The sequence below is a fragment of the Parasteatoda tepidariorum genome, chromosome 7, assembly GCF_043381705.1.
Source record: "Parasteatoda tepidariorum isolate YZ-2023 chromosome 7, CAS_Ptep_4.0, whole genome shotgun sequence".
Classification (NCBI taxonomy): domain Eukaryota; kingdom Metazoa; phylum Arthropoda; class Arachnida; order Araneae; family Theridiidae; genus Parasteatoda; species Parasteatoda tepidariorum.
Genome location: NC_092210.1, coordinates 87,469,190 through 87,488,182, shown reverse-complemented (window position 1 = coordinate 87,488,182; position 18,993 = coordinate 87,469,190). Strand labels below are relative to the sequence as shown.

The 18,993-nt window shown below is 28.3% G+C and overlaps 1 protein-coding gene and 1 non-coding gene across 2 annotated transcripts in view; both read left to right on the top strand.

The window, feature by feature from the left end:
• LOC107436492 (colorectal mutant cancer protein) overlaps positions 1-18,993 on the top strand; it is a 74,639-nt gene that overhangs the window by 1,929 nt on the left and 53,717 nt on the right. The window contains exons 2-3 of the mRNA XM_043042916.2: positions 2,077-2,363; positions 4,104-4,258. Coding sequence (XP_042898850.1) covers positions 2,077-2,363; positions 4,104-4,258 — 442 coding nt within the window. The remainder of the gene's footprint in view (positions 1-2,076; positions 2,364-4,103; positions 4,259-18,993) is intronic.
• On the top strand, positions 10,980-11,067 carry TRNAY-GUA (transfer RNA tyrosine (anticodon GUA)). The gene is given in 2 exon segments: positions 10,980-11,016; positions 11,032-11,067. It is a non-coding gene; the product is annotated as a tRNA-Tyr (tRNA).

The window sequence follows — 18,993 nt, the reverse complement described above, 5'->3', positions numbered from 1 at the left end:
AAATTTTAGTAAATGGGGGCCCAAAAACGGCTATGCCTAGGGCCTACGAAAGGTATAATCCGGCTCTGTGCCTAGGGCCTACGAAAGGTATAATCCGGCTCTGGGTTCTGGGGCTAAATTCGGACAGCCCTGGGGGAATTTTTGGCTGTATTATAAAATAATTTTTACAAAGTTTTTTTTTTTTGTATAAAAATTACACTTTACAAAAGGTTCCCATTTTAAAAAATAACAAATAAAAGAAATTTGAATGGAAAATTATCATTGCAGAAAAAAAATCCTGCATCCTTCAAGAAAGAAAAATATGAAGTGTCTCGTAATAAAAATTTTTTTGTTATATCTGTCTATATATTTCAATTTCTTTAATTATTAAATTGAATTCCGTAAGTTTTAATAATATGCAAACTTTACTGTCTAATATTTTGAGAAAGATATTGTAATAATAAATTTAAGTCATTTCAAACCAAAAATACTGTGTTCTGGTGAAATATTAGGCTGAGAATTTTCTGCACTCCTTCAAATCTGATAGTAGCACCTAAGCAATACAAAAATAATTTTTTTCTTGAAAAATGCTAGTTAATTTTCTTTCAAGAAAGATTGGGCACTACTTATCTGTTTTTAGTTTTTTGGAAATACTGATTTATTTATAGACAATTATAGTGCATTTCTTATAGGTTTCAACCAGTTAAAAAAAATTGTCTATTTATTCAAAAAATTTCTCTGAAACCTTTCTTTCATTTCTTTAAAAAAAATTTTTTACTGGTGCTTTGTTCTGCTTCCTGTAACTAAAGCTTGGACTAAATTGGAGCTGAAAGTTGCACAAAAATGTTTCTAGTGCAATTACTAGAAATTTCTCAATTAGCTGTTGCTTATAATAACCAATTGTCGAATGTAGCGCGCCACAAGTAGTGAAACTACAGTAGTTTCCTACTTTTTTGTAGTGTATTGTGCTACTTTGTAAAAAAAGGAGTGTAATGAGTAGTGTGATACCAAAAAAATAAATAAATAAATAAAATGTAGCAGTATCTAGTGATTCCTTGGCAACTGATTTTAACATCAGTTTAGTAGAAAAGCAAGGTTCAAACAGAGCTAATTTTTTAAATCTAAACAGTACAAATTTTGTTGAATATATCAATGAATGGAATGAGAATGTCACTGTGGCTGAGATTAATTAGAATTGCATCTGATGGGCTCCAGAGCTGCAAGTATTTTTATTTCACTAAGTTTGGCAGCAGTGGTCTGTTTCTGGAAATCTTGTAATCGAAATCAAATGTGTAATTACATGTCTCCTTGATAATTGTTTAGATTTCTCCCCAATAAAAAAGAGGAACATATTTTTAATTAACTTTTTCTATTGTAGGAAATAAAAAAGCATAAAACACTGAACAACATCACAATTATCTAATAAGATCCTAACACTCATAAAAGCTGTCAAGAAAGACATAAAAGTTGAAAGTTAAAAGGAAAAATTTATAAAAACCTTTTAGAATAACAAACTGACTCATGTAAAGATGAATAAATATTTCTTAATAATTTCTAGTGTTTAAATTAGCCAATTTATTATTCAAAGCTATTTTGAACATTGGTGTAAATTAAGTTCTCTAGTCAATTCCTGGCCTAAAAGTAGTGAAGTAGTGTCTACTTTTTTTCAAGAATAGTTTTTAGTCACTATATGTCAAAATATATTTTTAGTTGTAGTTAACTTTCTTTGTATTAAAGTAGTCGTAGTTAAATATATTTAGGTAGTTTTGCTTAACTGTAAAAAACTGTAGTTTTTCCGAACACTGTTTATAATCAGAAAAGTTTTGGTAAATGCTATACATTAATGTATGCACAAGATCTTTTTGAAAAATTGTTGCCTGTTTTGAAGTAGTAATTTATTCATATAAGTTACTACTAGAAAAATAAATGTAAAAGAAATTTTAAATACTAAAATTATTGGGTTAATTATTTTACATCATTGTTTCTCTATTCGTGTTGTTTTTAATATTGTATGCTGCAATTTGTCAACAATTTTTTATTTTATATCTCTTTAAATTGTTTATAAGGTTATTAAAACAATTTTAATTTTATTTTCAGCCAAGATCTTTTAGCTGTCTGTCGACAGCTGAATCTTGAACATTGTGTTGGAGAAATTATGGAACAACTTGGAGCTGATGAACACGGCCGTATATCGTACAGTGAATTCCTAAGACGAAGAATGCAACTTATAAATGAAATAAATGCCCTTACTTTACAGGAGCAAGTGAGGGAACATGAATCAATTCATAGTAGCATTGGTAGACATTCCATAACAATGCAACAAGCCTCTCCTGCACCTGAGAGTAGTAGTACTGGTAATTGGCCCACTAGCAGTGACAGTCAAGGTAACTTAATACTAGATGTTTCATAATCACCACCCATCATAAATGCTTTTAGAATTATTGTCTGAAATAAACTCACAAGCATATTTACATTAGGGTCTGCAAATTAAATGTGAGAGAACGTAAAAAAAAGTTCTCAATACCTGGCAAACCCTTAATAATGAAGGCAGAATTAATTAAAACAACAAATCCTGTTTGATTTCCAGAAAAAACTGAAAAACGGTGAAAATCAATTAATAACATGAAGTTGTAAATGGCAATCTAACTAGTTTTGTGGTTTTAATGCACTGCCTTCCTCAATAGTGATTCATCAGATTTTGATTTTTTTTAAATATTTTTCAAATCTTCTTATTTTTTTCTCAATCTTTTTATTTACGCAAACCACTTTTCAAAATAAAAGAAAAACTGAGGAATGTTTTGTGTAATCAGTAGTAGTAAGAGATGAAAAAAAAAATTGATAGAGTATTTGATCTCTGTGATGCTCTGTAATTCATTATGAGAAGTGAAAACCATATTGTAAGACATTGTGTAACGTGTATTGTATTATTATAAGATTTAACGTGCATTGCATTATAAAAAGCCTTCTATTATGACAAGTTTTCTAGTCACTGTTTACGATAAAAAAATATATATATTTATATCGAGCTAAAAAATACTATCCGTCTCCTAGCTGCTGCAATCTTTTTTTAGGGAAACACATTTTTCTGCTCTTTGAAACAACTATGTTATGAGATTAGCAAAACTGGCAGTTATTTTTATTTGTTTCTGTTACGAATAAAGTAAAGAGAAAAAAGAACATATTTCACCTTTTTACAATTTGAGTCTATATAAAGCAAACATATTTAGACAACCACCAGCAAAGTTACGATAAATTCTGCTACTTTTTAGAATCCTGTCTTATACTTCGAAAGAATGTGCCTTAACCATGTTTGCCCTCTTATTTCCTTTCTTTGCAGTTTACGAATGATATTAAAATTCAGGTTCCTTGATGATGTCAAAAAATATTGCCCTTCAATTCATTGCTAATCGTGCATCCTATAAAAATCCCCAGTTCAGTCATATGTAGGCAAAAACTGGCGATGCCATAGATAATGTTTTAAGTCAAAATAGTTGTTCAAACAAAAGGAAGTAAACAGTGGTCAGATGTTGCATGCTGCATGTAGCAAAACTATGTTGCTTTTAGTGTAGTTAGCTACTTTTTAAAAGTAGTGAGTAGTGCGATAAAAAAAAAGCATTTTATAACAATTCCTGGCAACTACTATTAGTGTTACTTTAAAGAAACAAGGTTCAAGCATAACTAATTTTTCTAATCTCTTTGGAAAGAAAATCATAAATAGATTTCTTAACTTATCTCTACATAAACCAACTTTTTATTCAAAACTATTTCAAACACGGGTGTAAATTAAGTTATCCTGCAAAGTTTGTCTCCTAAGAGTAGTGACTTCATTTAGAACGAAGTTTGTAGTCTCTACATTTTAAAAAAAAGTAGTTGTAGCTAACTATAAAAAAAATTAATTTTTACGACCACCGGGCAAATGTATCTATTTCATCTTTTAGTCTTCTTTTTTTATTTTTTTGCTATTTATTGTGTATTTACATGGATTTAACTCACTGTAACAATTCCAAATGCTATTGCTAATTATGATTATAACCGATTTTTACTGTGTTCTTATGTATGTACTGCCTTTTCTATAAATTACAAATTTTGTTCGAGTAATTTATTTTTCAAAATATACCTTGTAGGTAGTCATGGTGCTAGTGGTAAACATGAAAGCTGGGAGTTTGATTCTGGAGCTCGTGATTTAAGTCCTGAGCCCAATACCCTACATAAATTAATAGAAGCAGCTGGAGGCACTATATCTGGATGCAGTAATGATTTGTTGGAATTAGCAAACAAAGTATGTTTCTGTATAATTTTCAGTTATAAATTTGTAGTCTTATACAATGGAGAAGGATTCAATTCAATTATAAACATTAAGTTTTGTTTTATATTAAACAAATTTCTTGTTTCTTAAAAAAAATATTGTGATTAGGGGATAAAAGATCATCTGTAAGCTAGATGGTTGGACTGTGTCAAGAAAGATCTCAACCGTGAAAGTAGAAAAAGATGACTAAATCTTGTATCAAATTGCTTTGATTTGAGAAACATTTTGAAAAAGTTTTGGCCTGCACTAATCTGTAGTGCCAATGAAGAGGAATAGGCTAAAAATTATTAAAATATGTAAATTGTTTATTACATAACTTAAAAATATTTTATATTTGCTTTGTCTCTCTATATTAAAAAATCGTGAGGGCATCTGCTATTTTGGGGGTTCAACTTAACGTTACATTTTGTTTTGCTGCGTAAAAACTATAACACTTAAAAACTTTAAATTACAAAGGTGTGTAGAAGAAATGTAGAGTATAATGAAATGAAAAAAATTAAGTGTCTGGTAATTTGAATATCATTAAATGTTAAACTTGTTCGAAAAAACACCATACAGGCTGCTCCACCATCCGAAAAAAAGTAACTACAGAGTTGATTTAGAAAAGATTATTTTCAATTATAAACTTAAAGTTGAGTTGTTTTTTTAAAAAAATTATTTACATTTTTTGCTTTAAATCGCAATTATTTATTCATGGTTGCCAAAAAATTTATCTCTTTTGAGATCATCATTTTATTAGCTCATGCTAGACCTGATGATAAAAGTAAAATATAAATATATATGTGTAAATAAATAAAAGAAACCAATTGTTGCAGGTATAAAGCGTAACATTTTTGTAAAGAAAAGAAATTTCAAATATATATGAGATAAAAACCGTTTCGTTTTTGAACTGTTATTTTATATCAGATTAATGTTATAGATTGCTAACAAGCGAAATTGCTTTTTATTTATTGCTTCGTATTTTGTCACACATTCTTTTTTTTATACGATTGATTATTTTTTATATCCAAGTAATTGTTCTTTATGTACTGATTACCATATTAACAAAATGCTCTTACATAAAATAATATTTATTATATATTTAAATAAAAGTGTCTTTATTTTAAAGTATCAAATTTTAAGGAAAAATATAGATATGAATGAGACCACATGGTTAGCGAAAGAGGAATCTTAGTAGTTTTAAAAAGCAATAAACTAATAATAATTTTAATTATTGAATTACAAGCTTTAATTCGGACGTCTAGCAAAGTCAGAAACATTTAGAGTCTTTAAAATCGAACACTTACTGAGAGACATTTTAAGTCAAAAATTATTTTAAGGAAATTTAATTTGTCAAATGATTGAAATGGAAAGTTAAGTAAACTTAACATTTAAGTGATGGTTTCTAAAATAAGTTATAAAAAATTTGTTAAATCTGTTCTAACCTTAAAGTTTTCTTTTGTAACTTAAATATTTTATACTACATTTTATGATGAAACATTATTCATTTCCTTACTAAGGTGTATTACTTTACTGCATAATTCTCAGTCAAGATATTATTCAATAAATTGATAAAACTTTTAATGATCCAAAAGGCTATAAAATAAAAGTTTTTATCTGAACTCATTTTACTATAATCAAATTTTGACTATCTTAAATATATTTTTAATTTTATATATATTATGAATTTTTTAATCATAAATTTATTTTGAATGGTAATAATGAATTTATATTTATTTCTCTCTATATAAATTGATCTCTTTCAAACTGTCAAAACTCCATCTACTATTTTTTTTTCTTTAGATAAATAATGAATTATTTTTGTTGTCACCTTACTTGCTTTGTTGTTGCTCATTTTAAATCTTTTACATTGTTTATTTGTAAAATACTATCAATCAACTATATCAAATAGGTCAGTCCACAGACATTAGTCACCAGATTATGTTTTGGGTTTTTTATTTATTTATCTTTAAGGGGAGAGTTGTTAACTGTGATGGCAAGGCTTTTCAATGATTCAGTAACTTATATATATACATATATATATTTTTTTTATGAATTATATGCAGTTTTTATTATTAAGTATAATTATTGTGGTCATTGGGCAAATTCTTTTTCCCCCTGCTTCCCTAGTGTCATTGTTGTTTTTCTTCTCTGTCTGCCCATTGGGGAGTTTCAGAACATGTTTCTGCAAGATTCTTAACCTTAAATATTTTGCTGGAGCGAAGGAGATGAGTGAAGCCAGTGAAATTTTTGCTTTAAGAAGGGCTGTTACTGGTCAAATGTGATCAGATATTCTATTAAAATAATCTCAGTTATCTACTTGAAACTAAGCTCCTGAAATTATAATTTGCAAGTGCTCTTTACCTGATATAAATATACTATCTTCAGAGTCTGATGGTCTTTTAAATCTTCCTAAGTGATACATCACATATTATTATGCATTAATAGTGAAATTCCTTATGTCTAAATATTAGTTTTATGGATTTAAAAATCTTATATTAATTAATTTATTTTAAAAATCTTATATTTTTTTAACCTTCTGATGATTCTGCAATAGACTAGAAAAAGGTTTTTAAAAATTAAGTTCCCAAGATAAATTGATTAGAAATCTATCTAAGAGGTCAAGACTTCTTAATACTTTTTTTAAAATAATTCTTCTTCTTGATTCCGACATTATTTTTATTTTTAGAAATTGTTTGGTTATTGAATTAAACCTTTGTTATGTTTATTTCTTTATTTTTACCTTTAAAGTAATGGAGTTACGTTTTTTTTTTGTTAAAATTGGAAAAATTTTAATATAAGTATTGATAAGCAATATTTTTCTTAAATATGAAAAATAAAATATATATATTTAAAGCTTAAAAATCGAACATAATGGCTGGTTGTCTTACTAAATGATCATGCTAGTCTTGTTATTAATTTTTAATGCATTATTGCACTTTTAAAAAACACAGCTTTTTTAAACTAATTTCATTTCCTATATGAAAGCATTATAATATTTTGTTATTTTCCTTCATGAATAATTTTTAATACATTAATATTTCCCATTAATTTAGTAAATTTATCTTAACAAATTGGCTGTGTGAAAGATGATATTGGCGCTTTACATTATGACCTTATGCATCTTTTTCTTTTATAATTAAATGAATTTTATGTTTAAGTTTAAAAGTTTTTTTTTTTTATTAAATCAGGGTGTTTACAGCACAGGGAGATCAGGTAGAACAGGGAAAAAACAAATCTCATCTTGAAAAAGCAGATAAATATCAGTCAGTTTAACTGGAATATGAGAAAAGTTAGTGGAAATGACTGAAATTGTGGTACCCTAAAGTACAATTTTTTTTTCTCCAAAAAATTTTAAAATTATTTTTAAAAGAAAATATTTTGAACTCTTATGGCAAGGATAAGTGTTTTGTAATATATTTTATATGTAGGGATAAAGCATAATTGTAAAAATACTAATAAAATCTATGTTGTTGATTAAAATCGAGGAGATTCAATAAAATCAGTTCTTGAAAAGTAAATATTTTTTAAGTTTTTCTAAGAGTTTCTGGACATGTAATGTTTGAAAATTCTATTTTTTTTAAAAAATTGTTATTATTCAATGAGAATAATAATATGGCAGTGTCACCAAAATGTGAAAAATAATTATAATAGATGTTAGAATTATTTAACTCAAATCTTTGTTACTGATTACTGTTATTAAAATTAAATGCTAAAACTGGTTATTTTCCAGGTATAGTATTCAGGTTTTTATTTTAAAAAAAGAAATGCAATTTTTCCAACTTTTAAGAGTTAAAGTAAACTTTCCTGAAAATTCCAGGTTTTCCCTATTCTCTCTGATCCATGAAAGCCCTGCATATGATTCACTTTCAAATATATACTTTTGGCAGTAAGTCATTGATAACATGAATGCAAAAAGAAATTTCTAAATATTTGTATGTGCATCGATTACACAATTTTAAACATTCTAATTCAAATGGAGATTCAAGTAGCATTCAACTAATTTTAAAAATCTTGATATTTAGACTTTATTCTAGATGAATATTATCGGCAGAAACATTACCTAGATAATAAGTAATGAAATAGGAACTGCATTCTTATTTTTGATTGCTCCCTAGATTTTAACTTTCAAAAATTATTTTGAACTTATATATAAATTTGTTTTTTGGGCCCATTTGTTTTTACACAAATTGCATAAATTCCTTAAATTTATACATTCCTTAAATTTTTTTTAAAATTCACTTAAATTACTAATTGTTTTTTTTTTGTTAAAATTCTTTATTTTTTCTCCCAAAAGCTTGAAAGTAATTTTAGGCAGTTATTTTAATCATAAAAATAAAATATAGAATTCTCCTGAAAAATATTATTTGGGCTATATGCAAAAGTTTTTTCTTAATTTTCCCCTTCTTTCTTCATAGGGCTTTCCCTTTACATTACGTATGTAAGCATAAATTCTAGATGATATTCTGTTTTTTCCTTTGGCAACTAATATCAGGGGTCTGTCCATGCCGAATTTACTACCATTTAGCGGTACCTTCACAAATTCAACTTCAGGAAAAACGGTAGTTTCACAAATTCAATTTTAGGAAAAATGGTAGTTTCACAAAATACTTTCTCTTAAAATTTAATTTTTGTATCCTTAAAAAACAATAAATCCCTATTTTTGTGTTGATTTTTTAATATAATTTTTAAATTTTCACAAATTATTTCTAAATTTTCACAAAATAGGTACCTCTCAGAAAAACCTGGACAGACCCCTGAATATTTTGTAGGGTTTATCTATCTTATTTATGTAAACATAGCTTTATAAAGTATCACGTTCTTCGTGTTGACGAATGATGTATATCATTTTTCATCACCATAGATTTCCTATTTTAGTTATTTTACTTTTAATTATCCATATATAAAAAAGCAAGAGATAAAGTATAATGGCTATAGTATTTGAAAGCCCGGTATTTAAGTTTTAGAAAGAAAATAATTTTTTAAGGGTACTTTTACCACAATTCAACTTGAAATAATTTTATGACTTACTATTTTATTAAACTTATTTATTTTCTCCCTTATAAGTTCCAGTTTTTCTACCTTCATCTTGAACATATTTTAAATTAATCATCTAAACTTTAAAATAAGGTTTTTTTTGTTTGTTTTTTTAAGTGGTATAAATTCTTTTTTAATTTTTATTTTTCTGTATTTGAATTTATAATTCACGACAAAACTCAATAATTCAATACAATAAAATAAATTTGAATAAAAAATTTATCTGAAACTTGCTCAAATTATTTGATTAATAAATAAAAATGAACGTTTTTCTTAAACATAGTGCAATTAGTATTTCAGATATCACTGAATAACATCGATAAATATAATAAATGTTTACTAAATTAAGACTTAGACCTCTTCAAAAAAATTTTATAATGGGTTTTATAACCTCAATTTTTTCATCCGCATAAAAAAGTTGTTTTACTTTATAATATTATTTTATTACACTTTTTGAAGACTGGCGATAAATAATTTTTTTAAAAAGTTATCAATAGATGGCGTAACATAAAGCACATTAGCAATATAAGTATCATTTCTTAAATAATTTACTTTCGCTAAACGGTGTCGCCATCTATAGAGAGCAATCTAATACTAAATTGTAATATTAAAAAAAAAAAGGTTTATGTTTTATTATACTTCTNAAAAAAAAAAAAAAAATGAAATAGGAGAATGTTACCTGCATAACCGAAATAAATTCACTCACTTTTTTTTTTATAATTTCAATCAGACAAATGTTTTAAATTTTTAAAAGAAATTTCAATGAAAAATTTTAAAATTTAATTCAGTTTGAGATTCGAATAAAGTTTGTGATGTTAAGTATATGTTAAATAAGATTTATGGTAAATTAATTGATGAAAAATCGCTGGCTGAAGTTGAAATATGGAATATCCAAATAGCATCGAAAATATTTAATACTCTAAAGGAGTTTTTCTTGAAGATTTCCTTATTTAAATCAAATGTATATTTATGTATAATTTTTATTAAATTTAAAGCGAAGTATTGTTTTTAGTGAAATGAAATAAGAGGTAAAATAAAAAACATCTGAGTTTATACGAACGTTAAAGTACTAAATATTGTTTTAATTATAAAATGTAAATACAAAGTGCAATGTAAATATAAAGCGTCAACTCGTAAGTTCTTCCTCTCCGCCGTAAGGTTTAAAGTGCTTTTTGAAATAATTTGGTAGAAATGTGTTTAAAAAAGCGTCTACATTTAAAAACAATATGATATCGTGTTTCATGTGTTTATTTTTTTTTTTACTATCGTGTTAGACAAAATTATTATAAATCAAATATTAAAGCATCAGTTTGCTAACAATGTAGATGTTTGGTAAAAAATTAACAGGTTTATAATTATATATGCAATGAAATTGGATAAGAAAGTATAATCGATTTTGATTGTTATTTTTTGAACAATAAATCATTAATGTAACACCTGTTCGCTTTTTAGTAACTTAACTAGGACGGAAGGTTTTTGAAAGCATTCGTCGATTATTCCGCTATATTTTTATTCGATTTTTCGTACACAGGTACAGCTCTCACAGCTCATACAATTTTATTTTCGATTAAGAAAAGAAATTTTAACTTATGTGCAGGAATTAGAAGGCAAAAGAATGATCTCAATAACGAACAATAAGAAATCGATACACGACGTAAGCTGGTCCTTAGCAGTACAACCGTCGATAGCTCAGTTGGCAGAGCGGTGGACTGTAGATAGTGATTGTAGACATCCATAGGTCGCTGGTTCGACTCCGGCTCGACGGAATCTTTTTATCTCACTCGAGTCTTGAATAAACAAAGCTAGAACATTTTTTTATAACTATAAAATTTATTTTTTTTAATCTTACAAAAAATGTTTTTTTTGTTACTTACCTTACTAAGAAATTTTTGGAAGTTTAGTAGTTCTTAATTGTGTGACGGCATCTCATTCTGAACCTTTAAAATTAATTTCGTTTAAATTGTTTTCCTATTCTATTCTTTCGAGTTTCTAGGTACACTGAAGAGGAAATATAACTTTTTTAACCAACTAAAATATCTGTACTTTTTTAAAAACTTGCATTTTCGTTCTAAAAAGTTTATTGAAGAACGAACTGTTTTAGTTGTTCAAATAGTTATAACGTTTTTACTATGTTTATTCATTGTTAAGACTTCTTGTTTTAGTTTATTGATCCTGATACTCTTGTGTCGTATGCTTTATTTATTTATTAATTTTTTTTATTTAGAAGGTTTCCGTATCGTGATCTGGGGCAAAATAATCGCCAAGTTTTGGCAACTTGGGCATGCGAAAAACTTGAAAAACTTTACAGAAGCTGGCAAACTGCTAACTACATTTTTTTTTTTTAATTGCAAGTTTAAAATCTATTAGGCGCCTTCGCGATTGTTGTTGGCGTGACAGATCTCGATACGGAAATATACTCTTCTCTTTTATATTCCAATTGTAATTGGTTACTGCAAATACATTATAAATTTCTTTAAATTTCCTTGTTCTTCCAGGTGTATTTTTTCTTCCTTTCTTTATTTCTTTAATTTTTTTTTCGAATTTAAAAAAATGTCTTCCTTAACACACTTTTTCAAATGAGGTTTTCTTTCTTCAGGTAAACCTCTGACCTCGATGCATACCAATAATTTTTTTTATTTCCTAGGATTTTGAATAATTTATTTTAAAATTATTTGACATAATTATTTTTGATTAAAAATAATTATGTGTACGTTTTCATTAGATACTTCATCCTCTCCATAATTAATTTCATTTCTTCACATACAGTACAATTCTAATTAACTTCTTCATTAGGTTAACAGCAATTTCCTGTTTAGGTTTCACCCGGGCAATAAGATTCTGCCTTTCCAGGCAACCCTAGTCCCTTTTCCTGTTGGCGGGTTGTAAAAAGGACTGCAGCTCTCTTTTGCAACTTCCGATTCTGAGGAATTATGTCTTATTCTCTATCCGTCCGTTTCATCCACCCCATCTTCTTCCTCAATTTATAGCCCTTCATAAATATACATCTATCTTTCGGAATTTCATTTATTGCTCTTCGTCTTTCTATTTTGCCTTCTCGTGAGTTTTATTGCTCTGATTTCTTTGAACAATGGTAGGAAAAAAGGATCTCGGAATTTGCATCTTCAACTTGCGTTTAGGTTTCTTTTTTTTTATGCCTCTATGACTTCATTTTATTTCTATTTTTGAGTGAAGAAGAAGTAAAAAGATCAGAGTGGCAGTATTTTATTGTGATCCAGTAGGCGCCGCGAGCTCATATTTTTCAGACAAAATTTGTCATTTTACCGATCGAATCGTATTCTCACAACGAGTATCAACCAGGTTATTTTTTTTTTTCGTCCCAAAATTACACAGATAATTTTTTTTTTTTTTTTTTAAATTTTTCGACTGCTAATTTTATTTTTAAACAATTTTGAAAACTAAATGAACTATTTCCCAAGCAATACTTTTATCTTGGCCCCAATTGGGTTCAATATAGTTCCTATAAGAACATGCACCGAGGGACGAATATTGAATGCATTTGATCTATGTTATCAATATTTTATTTTTAATCGATAATGTATTCACCCTCGTTAGCAACAACCTCTCAATGACGGATCGAAAATTAATCGAAATGAATCGAAAAAAAATGAATTAGTTTTTAAGACTAACGAATATTTAATGCATCGAAACATTTCTTTACGATCTCCCAAATATTTGTAATTTTTTTTTATTTTATTTAACTAGAACTGATGTTTATATTGTTGTTGACTGAAATCAAAAAGGATTTCTTGCTTCAATTTTAACATATTCAGCATTATTTACAATCTATATATCTTACAATCTTTAACAGGATGACAAAAATACTTTCTTTTTTTTAACTTATTCTCGAATTGATAACAACAAAAAAATATCAAGCTTTTGAGCTGTCGTAAATACGAACGTTTAGGCGTATAAATTTTATAAATTTAAAAAAAAAAGTTTTTCTTTTCTCCCTATAGACAACAAAAAGCCGAAACAAACTGAACTACTAGTTAAAAAGATATGAAAGATTAACATCAAACAGTTTTATATTTTTATTTAATTATACTCATCCATTAAATTGAAGCTCAATAATTTAATTTTAGTGATTCTTCATGATTACCGCCGGAGAGACATGCGTTTTAACTACAAAGATTGGCCGATTGTGTTTTTTTTAATTTATTTTATAAGTTTGTTAAAATAAAAATATTATGAGATTATGTTAGAATCAATAATAGCTCCTCCAAACGCTGAAATTTATAACTTTGTATACATAATTTCGTTATGTAATTTGAAATAAAAGTAATTTCGAATTCGGGGATTGGCGAGTCGGGAAAAGAATTGGCCCTCCTATTAGTCTTAATTTTGCCCAATTGTAAGACTAAGAGAGGTTTTACACTTTATCGTAGTTTTCCATATTCACACGTTCGAAGACTCTGTAGAAGACCGAGGTTGTTCTGTGTTACTAGTGTCACGATAGACTTATGTACCCGCGTACATGCACGGGCGAGATGCTACGTGAAAATGCAAAATCTCTCTACAATAGAGAGTTTGCACTTAAACATGGCATTCCGCATTAACACATTCTGCGCATGCTCTATAGAGCAGTGCTCCCCAACCCCGTCCGCGGACCGGCACCGGTCCGTGGATCAAATGGTACCGGGCCGCTCATTTCATTGAAACTGAATTTAAATTCCTAGGTTTATGTGTTCCATTAAAATTTTATTTATTTAAAAAGGGGGGGGGCGAAGGTAGTGACATAATTTTTTTAATGTTTGTAATGTATCATTGCCTTCGATTATCCCCAGGTGGAACCGTTTCATTGCAAAGAAACAAGCTCAGGGTTCTCATTGATTTAACGTTCTAGCAAGTTAAAATGTTAAATCAATTTATACTTATTTTTTGATGTATAACTGTATTTTATTTTGAAGGCATGTTTAAATTCAATTAAATTAAAATTAATAAATCAAAATAATATAGAATATAAACAATCAACGCCCCCCCCGTGGGCCGCGGTAAAATTATCAAACGTTGACAGGTCCGCAGTGATAAAAAGGTTGGGGAACACTGCTATAGAGAATCGAGATAGTACTATTTATGTAGTTATTGTGCTTCGCAACTAACGTGATTCAGTTGAGGGGACAAAATTTCTTTAATTTCCCTAAATCTGGAATAGTGAAAAATTTAAGTAATTCACAGTGACGTCTCATTTTGGTGCCCTTGATGATGTATTAAAATAAGTTTTTATTTTATATTCTTTCTCCTGTTTATAAGAATAAGAATTTTTTAATAAAAGTAATTCTTCGAATTGTTTTTAAAGTAGAAATTATGATTTTTAATAATAGTAACATCTGGCTTTCTTCCACTGCAACACGAATTTTTTAGTTAATGACAATGCTTCATTTTCATAACTGAGATTCGTAATTGCCAATATTTAATGAGACTAAAATAATATAGTTTTTAAAAAAAAGCTGAGCAACTTTTCTACGGTTCTGCACGAAAAAATGAAACATTGGATAAGAATCGATCGAGTTAATTTTCCACATATTTTGTTCATTTTGTAAAAAGTTAATCTTAAAATGTGTTGCAAGAATTTCTAAAGAAAGTGGAAAAGTCGGTGCTCTTCAAACAACAATAATAAGATGAAAAAAACTATTTGCTTTTTATGGTATGGTTTGAGATTGTGATATCATATGAGATTATGATTATTTATTTATTAGATTTCAAATAAGTGAACTACTTTCTGTTATCGAGGAAAAGGAAGTCTTATTTTTCAAAAATAAAGAATTTTTAGAGTACGGATTGTGTATATTATTGTGACTCACTCTTTTGACTCTGCATCTTGTTTTTAAGAAGCATTGTCTATTGTTCTGTGACAAATATTATTTATTTAACGTTTTAAATAAATGCCTCATATACTATATATATAATAAGTTTGTTTCTTTGTATGTGTCTTTATCTAATTTTTAAGGTTAATTTTAGAATTCTTTATAATATCTGAAAACTTATAGTATTTGTAGCTGTAGTTATTAATTTTTATTGTGTAAGGTAAAATAATTGTTACTTGCTTTCACCAGGCAACGAATTATAATTTCTATTAGTTATAATTAAGGTCCGGATTTTGATGACATTTGCATTTTTGTTCACTTTTTGTCCATTAGAGCATTTTTTTAGATTTATAGGGAATTTTTTTTTAAAATTTAAGGACGTATTTTGCATTTTAAAGCATTTTTTAAGGTTTTTAGTAATTTTTTCCAATTTTTATTATTTTTGGGGGCATTTTTATTACATGAAATGCAAGATTTGTCTTGATTCAGAAGATGCTGCATCAATTGAGATAGCGCAGAATGTGTTGGCCTCTGATAAAATCGAAGGAAACTTATCATTTATCAAGTCTACATTTGCTATTGTGTCCTCGACAATTACAAGCCTGGAGAGGCAAGAATTGGAACTTTGCGATGCAATAAATTATATTGACGTAGTGAGTCAAGTGTTGCAAAAAGCAAGGGGAAAGATAGCACAAAATGCAGCAGCTAAATTGAGCAAAGTTTTTGAAGAAGAACACTGGCTTCCAAACAATGAAGAAAATCTCTAGGATATGGTGAAGCAACATCTTTTCAAATTGAAGAAGAATTGTCAGTAAGTGAGACCGTCTTTTTCAAATACACACCAATAACATTAGTAGACGTTGAAAGAAGCTTCTCCAGGTATAAAAATTTACTTTCAGACAAGAGACGCTCGTTTACATTTCAAAATATCAAAAATCATTTAATAATCCAATGTAATTCTGATATTTAGTAATATTATGCGATGGAAGTGGTTATATTCATTAAAATTTCTATACAAAATGAAAATGTTTTGGAGTCAATACATTTTCCTTTTTTTTGTTATTTTAGGATGTAAAACATATTTTTCAAACTTTAATGAACATAGAACAAGTATTGCATTGCTTTATATTTTTTGAAATGACTCATAATAATTTTAAAGAGTAAAACATAGTTTTAGTTCAATATTTTTACTTTATTTAAGTCATGTCGTAAGGTATTTTTTGCACTTTTTAAGGGCATTTTGTGCAATTTTTAAGGGCATTAGTTGAGATTTTTTAGGTCATCAAAATCCGGGCTCTAGTTATAATATTAAAGAAATTTAGTAAGGAAATTTAATTTTCTTAGGGATAGCAGCTACTACAGATATTTCGCAAGCGTTTTTAATGCCCATTATTTCATTCTGGCATTTATTTTGTAATTTATAACCGATCCAACCACTTTTTAGTAACTTTGATGCAATTCGGAGACACCTTTATTTTTCACGTAATAAATCATATAAAATGTTAACTCAGTTTTAGCAGTTAAAATGTCAATTGTTGTTTTTTACAACGTAAATAATTTTTATGCGCTAAAAAGATCGAAATAGTGGCATGTCAACAGGTTGGAGTCACTGCAGAGGCAAGCCGTTTTGAATTTATCTGGATGGACATCAAAGCACGTCAAGCGCATGAAGAAATATTAAAATTTTCGAACTAAGAAATTTTAGTGAATTACAGTACCCGCCTCATAAAATCTGAGGTCATTTGATTTTATAAAGCGGCGGATTTTATAAACCAGAATGTCTACATTCAATGACAAGAAGGAAGAACGGTTTGCGTTCATTTTTCACAAAAAGGACGATTGTGTCGCCATCTGTTGCATTTTGAGACTTACTATGCTTTTAGCAAATCAATAACGTGGGAAACAGGTTCTCCCCGAGAGTTATTACTCAGTGACGATTGGTCGTGCCGAGGACAATCGGCTCCTGTCCACGCGTTAGACAATAAAAGAAACGAAGAAAAGCATAGTAAAAAAGACGACAGGAATGCTACTGAGAAAGTATTGTTGGTGGAGGGGGCAAGTTTAAGGAAAAAACGGTTCTTACCCAATAAAAAAAAATTTTTTTTTCAATGTAAAAAATTCTTAATTTCGTTTTGAAATTTTTTAGGTGAATGTAAATAAACGCCTGTGACATTAGTATGCGTTTTTATTTTTCGATTTCAATCGAATGCTTGCTCCTGCAGGCCCTTATCTAGATATCTGGGGCCAGTAGGCAGAGAATTATCGGGGCCTTAATGGTCGTAATTTTAAACTTCATTTACATATTGTTGATTTACAATATACTTTTAAATAGTTTATATCATAATTAGTGATATATTAGTAAATTAAAGCTTATATTTTATTCAGTTTTTGTTAACAATAGTGGACAGTTCTTAAGAAAAAAACTCGCAAAAAAATATTTGTAACATTTATTGGACCTCCAGAAAAGTGGGGACCCTATGCGTCTTATGATAAATCGGCCCCTATGCTTCTGTAAATTCTGAAACCTTGAAATTCGTTTCTCTCAGAATACTTCATGAAGTTAATTTATATCAAAGAAATATTAAAAATAAAAGATTAAATTGTGATATACTTTGCGCTTAAGTATGAAATCTAGTTAAATATCACTACTAACCACACAAAATTACGGAATCTAATGTTGCTTTTTTTTTAAATCTAAATGTGTAAAAAAAAAATACAATGCGTTATGCATCGATTATTTATTGACGTAACATTTTTATTACGTCCATCGCTAAATTCAAAATTAAAATTTAACGGCAAATATGTATACTAAAAAATGACTGTCACTTTTTGCGGTAGAAAAAAAAAAGTGGAATATTATATTTTACGATGTGTTGCGGCAATCGTATCGGAAACTCCGTTTATGCCGGTTTTTTAAACGCCTGATTAATAGCCATCTTTCAGTCTGATGATCTTAACCGAGGAAACCGCTATTATAATTTTTTATTTTATTTTGTAGGTCACTGTAATTCATTTCAATCTGTAATGCTAGTTATTCTGAAAACATACCCCTTGTTAAAAGCTTCCTTCTCGGAATTGAGTTTCTCCGTCTCCAAGCCTCCCCTATCCCCGCATCACTTCCTGCGCTTTTACCCGCTTTAGTTTATGCCTTGTATTTAAAACAGATTGCTTTTACTTTTTGGCGACTTATCGCCCTTTTATTAGATTGCCTCTTTTTTTTCTTCTTACCTTCATCGAAAATTGTAAAAGATTATTAGTTATATTTACTCTTAAGTTTGGTTTATATTCATATTTATGCTTTAATTAAATACTGCCCTATCTGTAATATTTCAAAGATATTTTGTATACTTATTGTAAATGTCATAAAATTAATTGGAAAATTTTAAAATAAAACCATGTCTGAATTTTTTTATATGAAATTTTTTATCAATAAGAGTCAAGTATTAATATAATTACGTGTTCTAATATTTATAGTAATGAAAGAAAGTATCTGTTTATATCTAACTAAACGTTCGTCCATTGCTTGTACGGCTTGTAAGTGTTTTCAAAGAGGTAGCATTTAAGATATTTTTATACTACCACATCCCTAGCAGCAAAATAACTTGGGCCCTAATTGGGCCAATCTTGGCGCTCTGAGGGTTTAAATAACCTTTATTTTTCCGATATTGGCCCTATATAGAATGTTCTATAACAACCAATATCGGTCCCATATAGAATTGTCAGATCCAATCGATGTTTTGTATGCTGTTTAACCAATGTTGGCCAATGTAGGTCCTATATCGGCCATTCTAGGACCAATACTAAAGAATCTAGACATCTCAATATTGGTCTCTCGGTGCATGCTCTTATCGAACCCATATCGAGCCA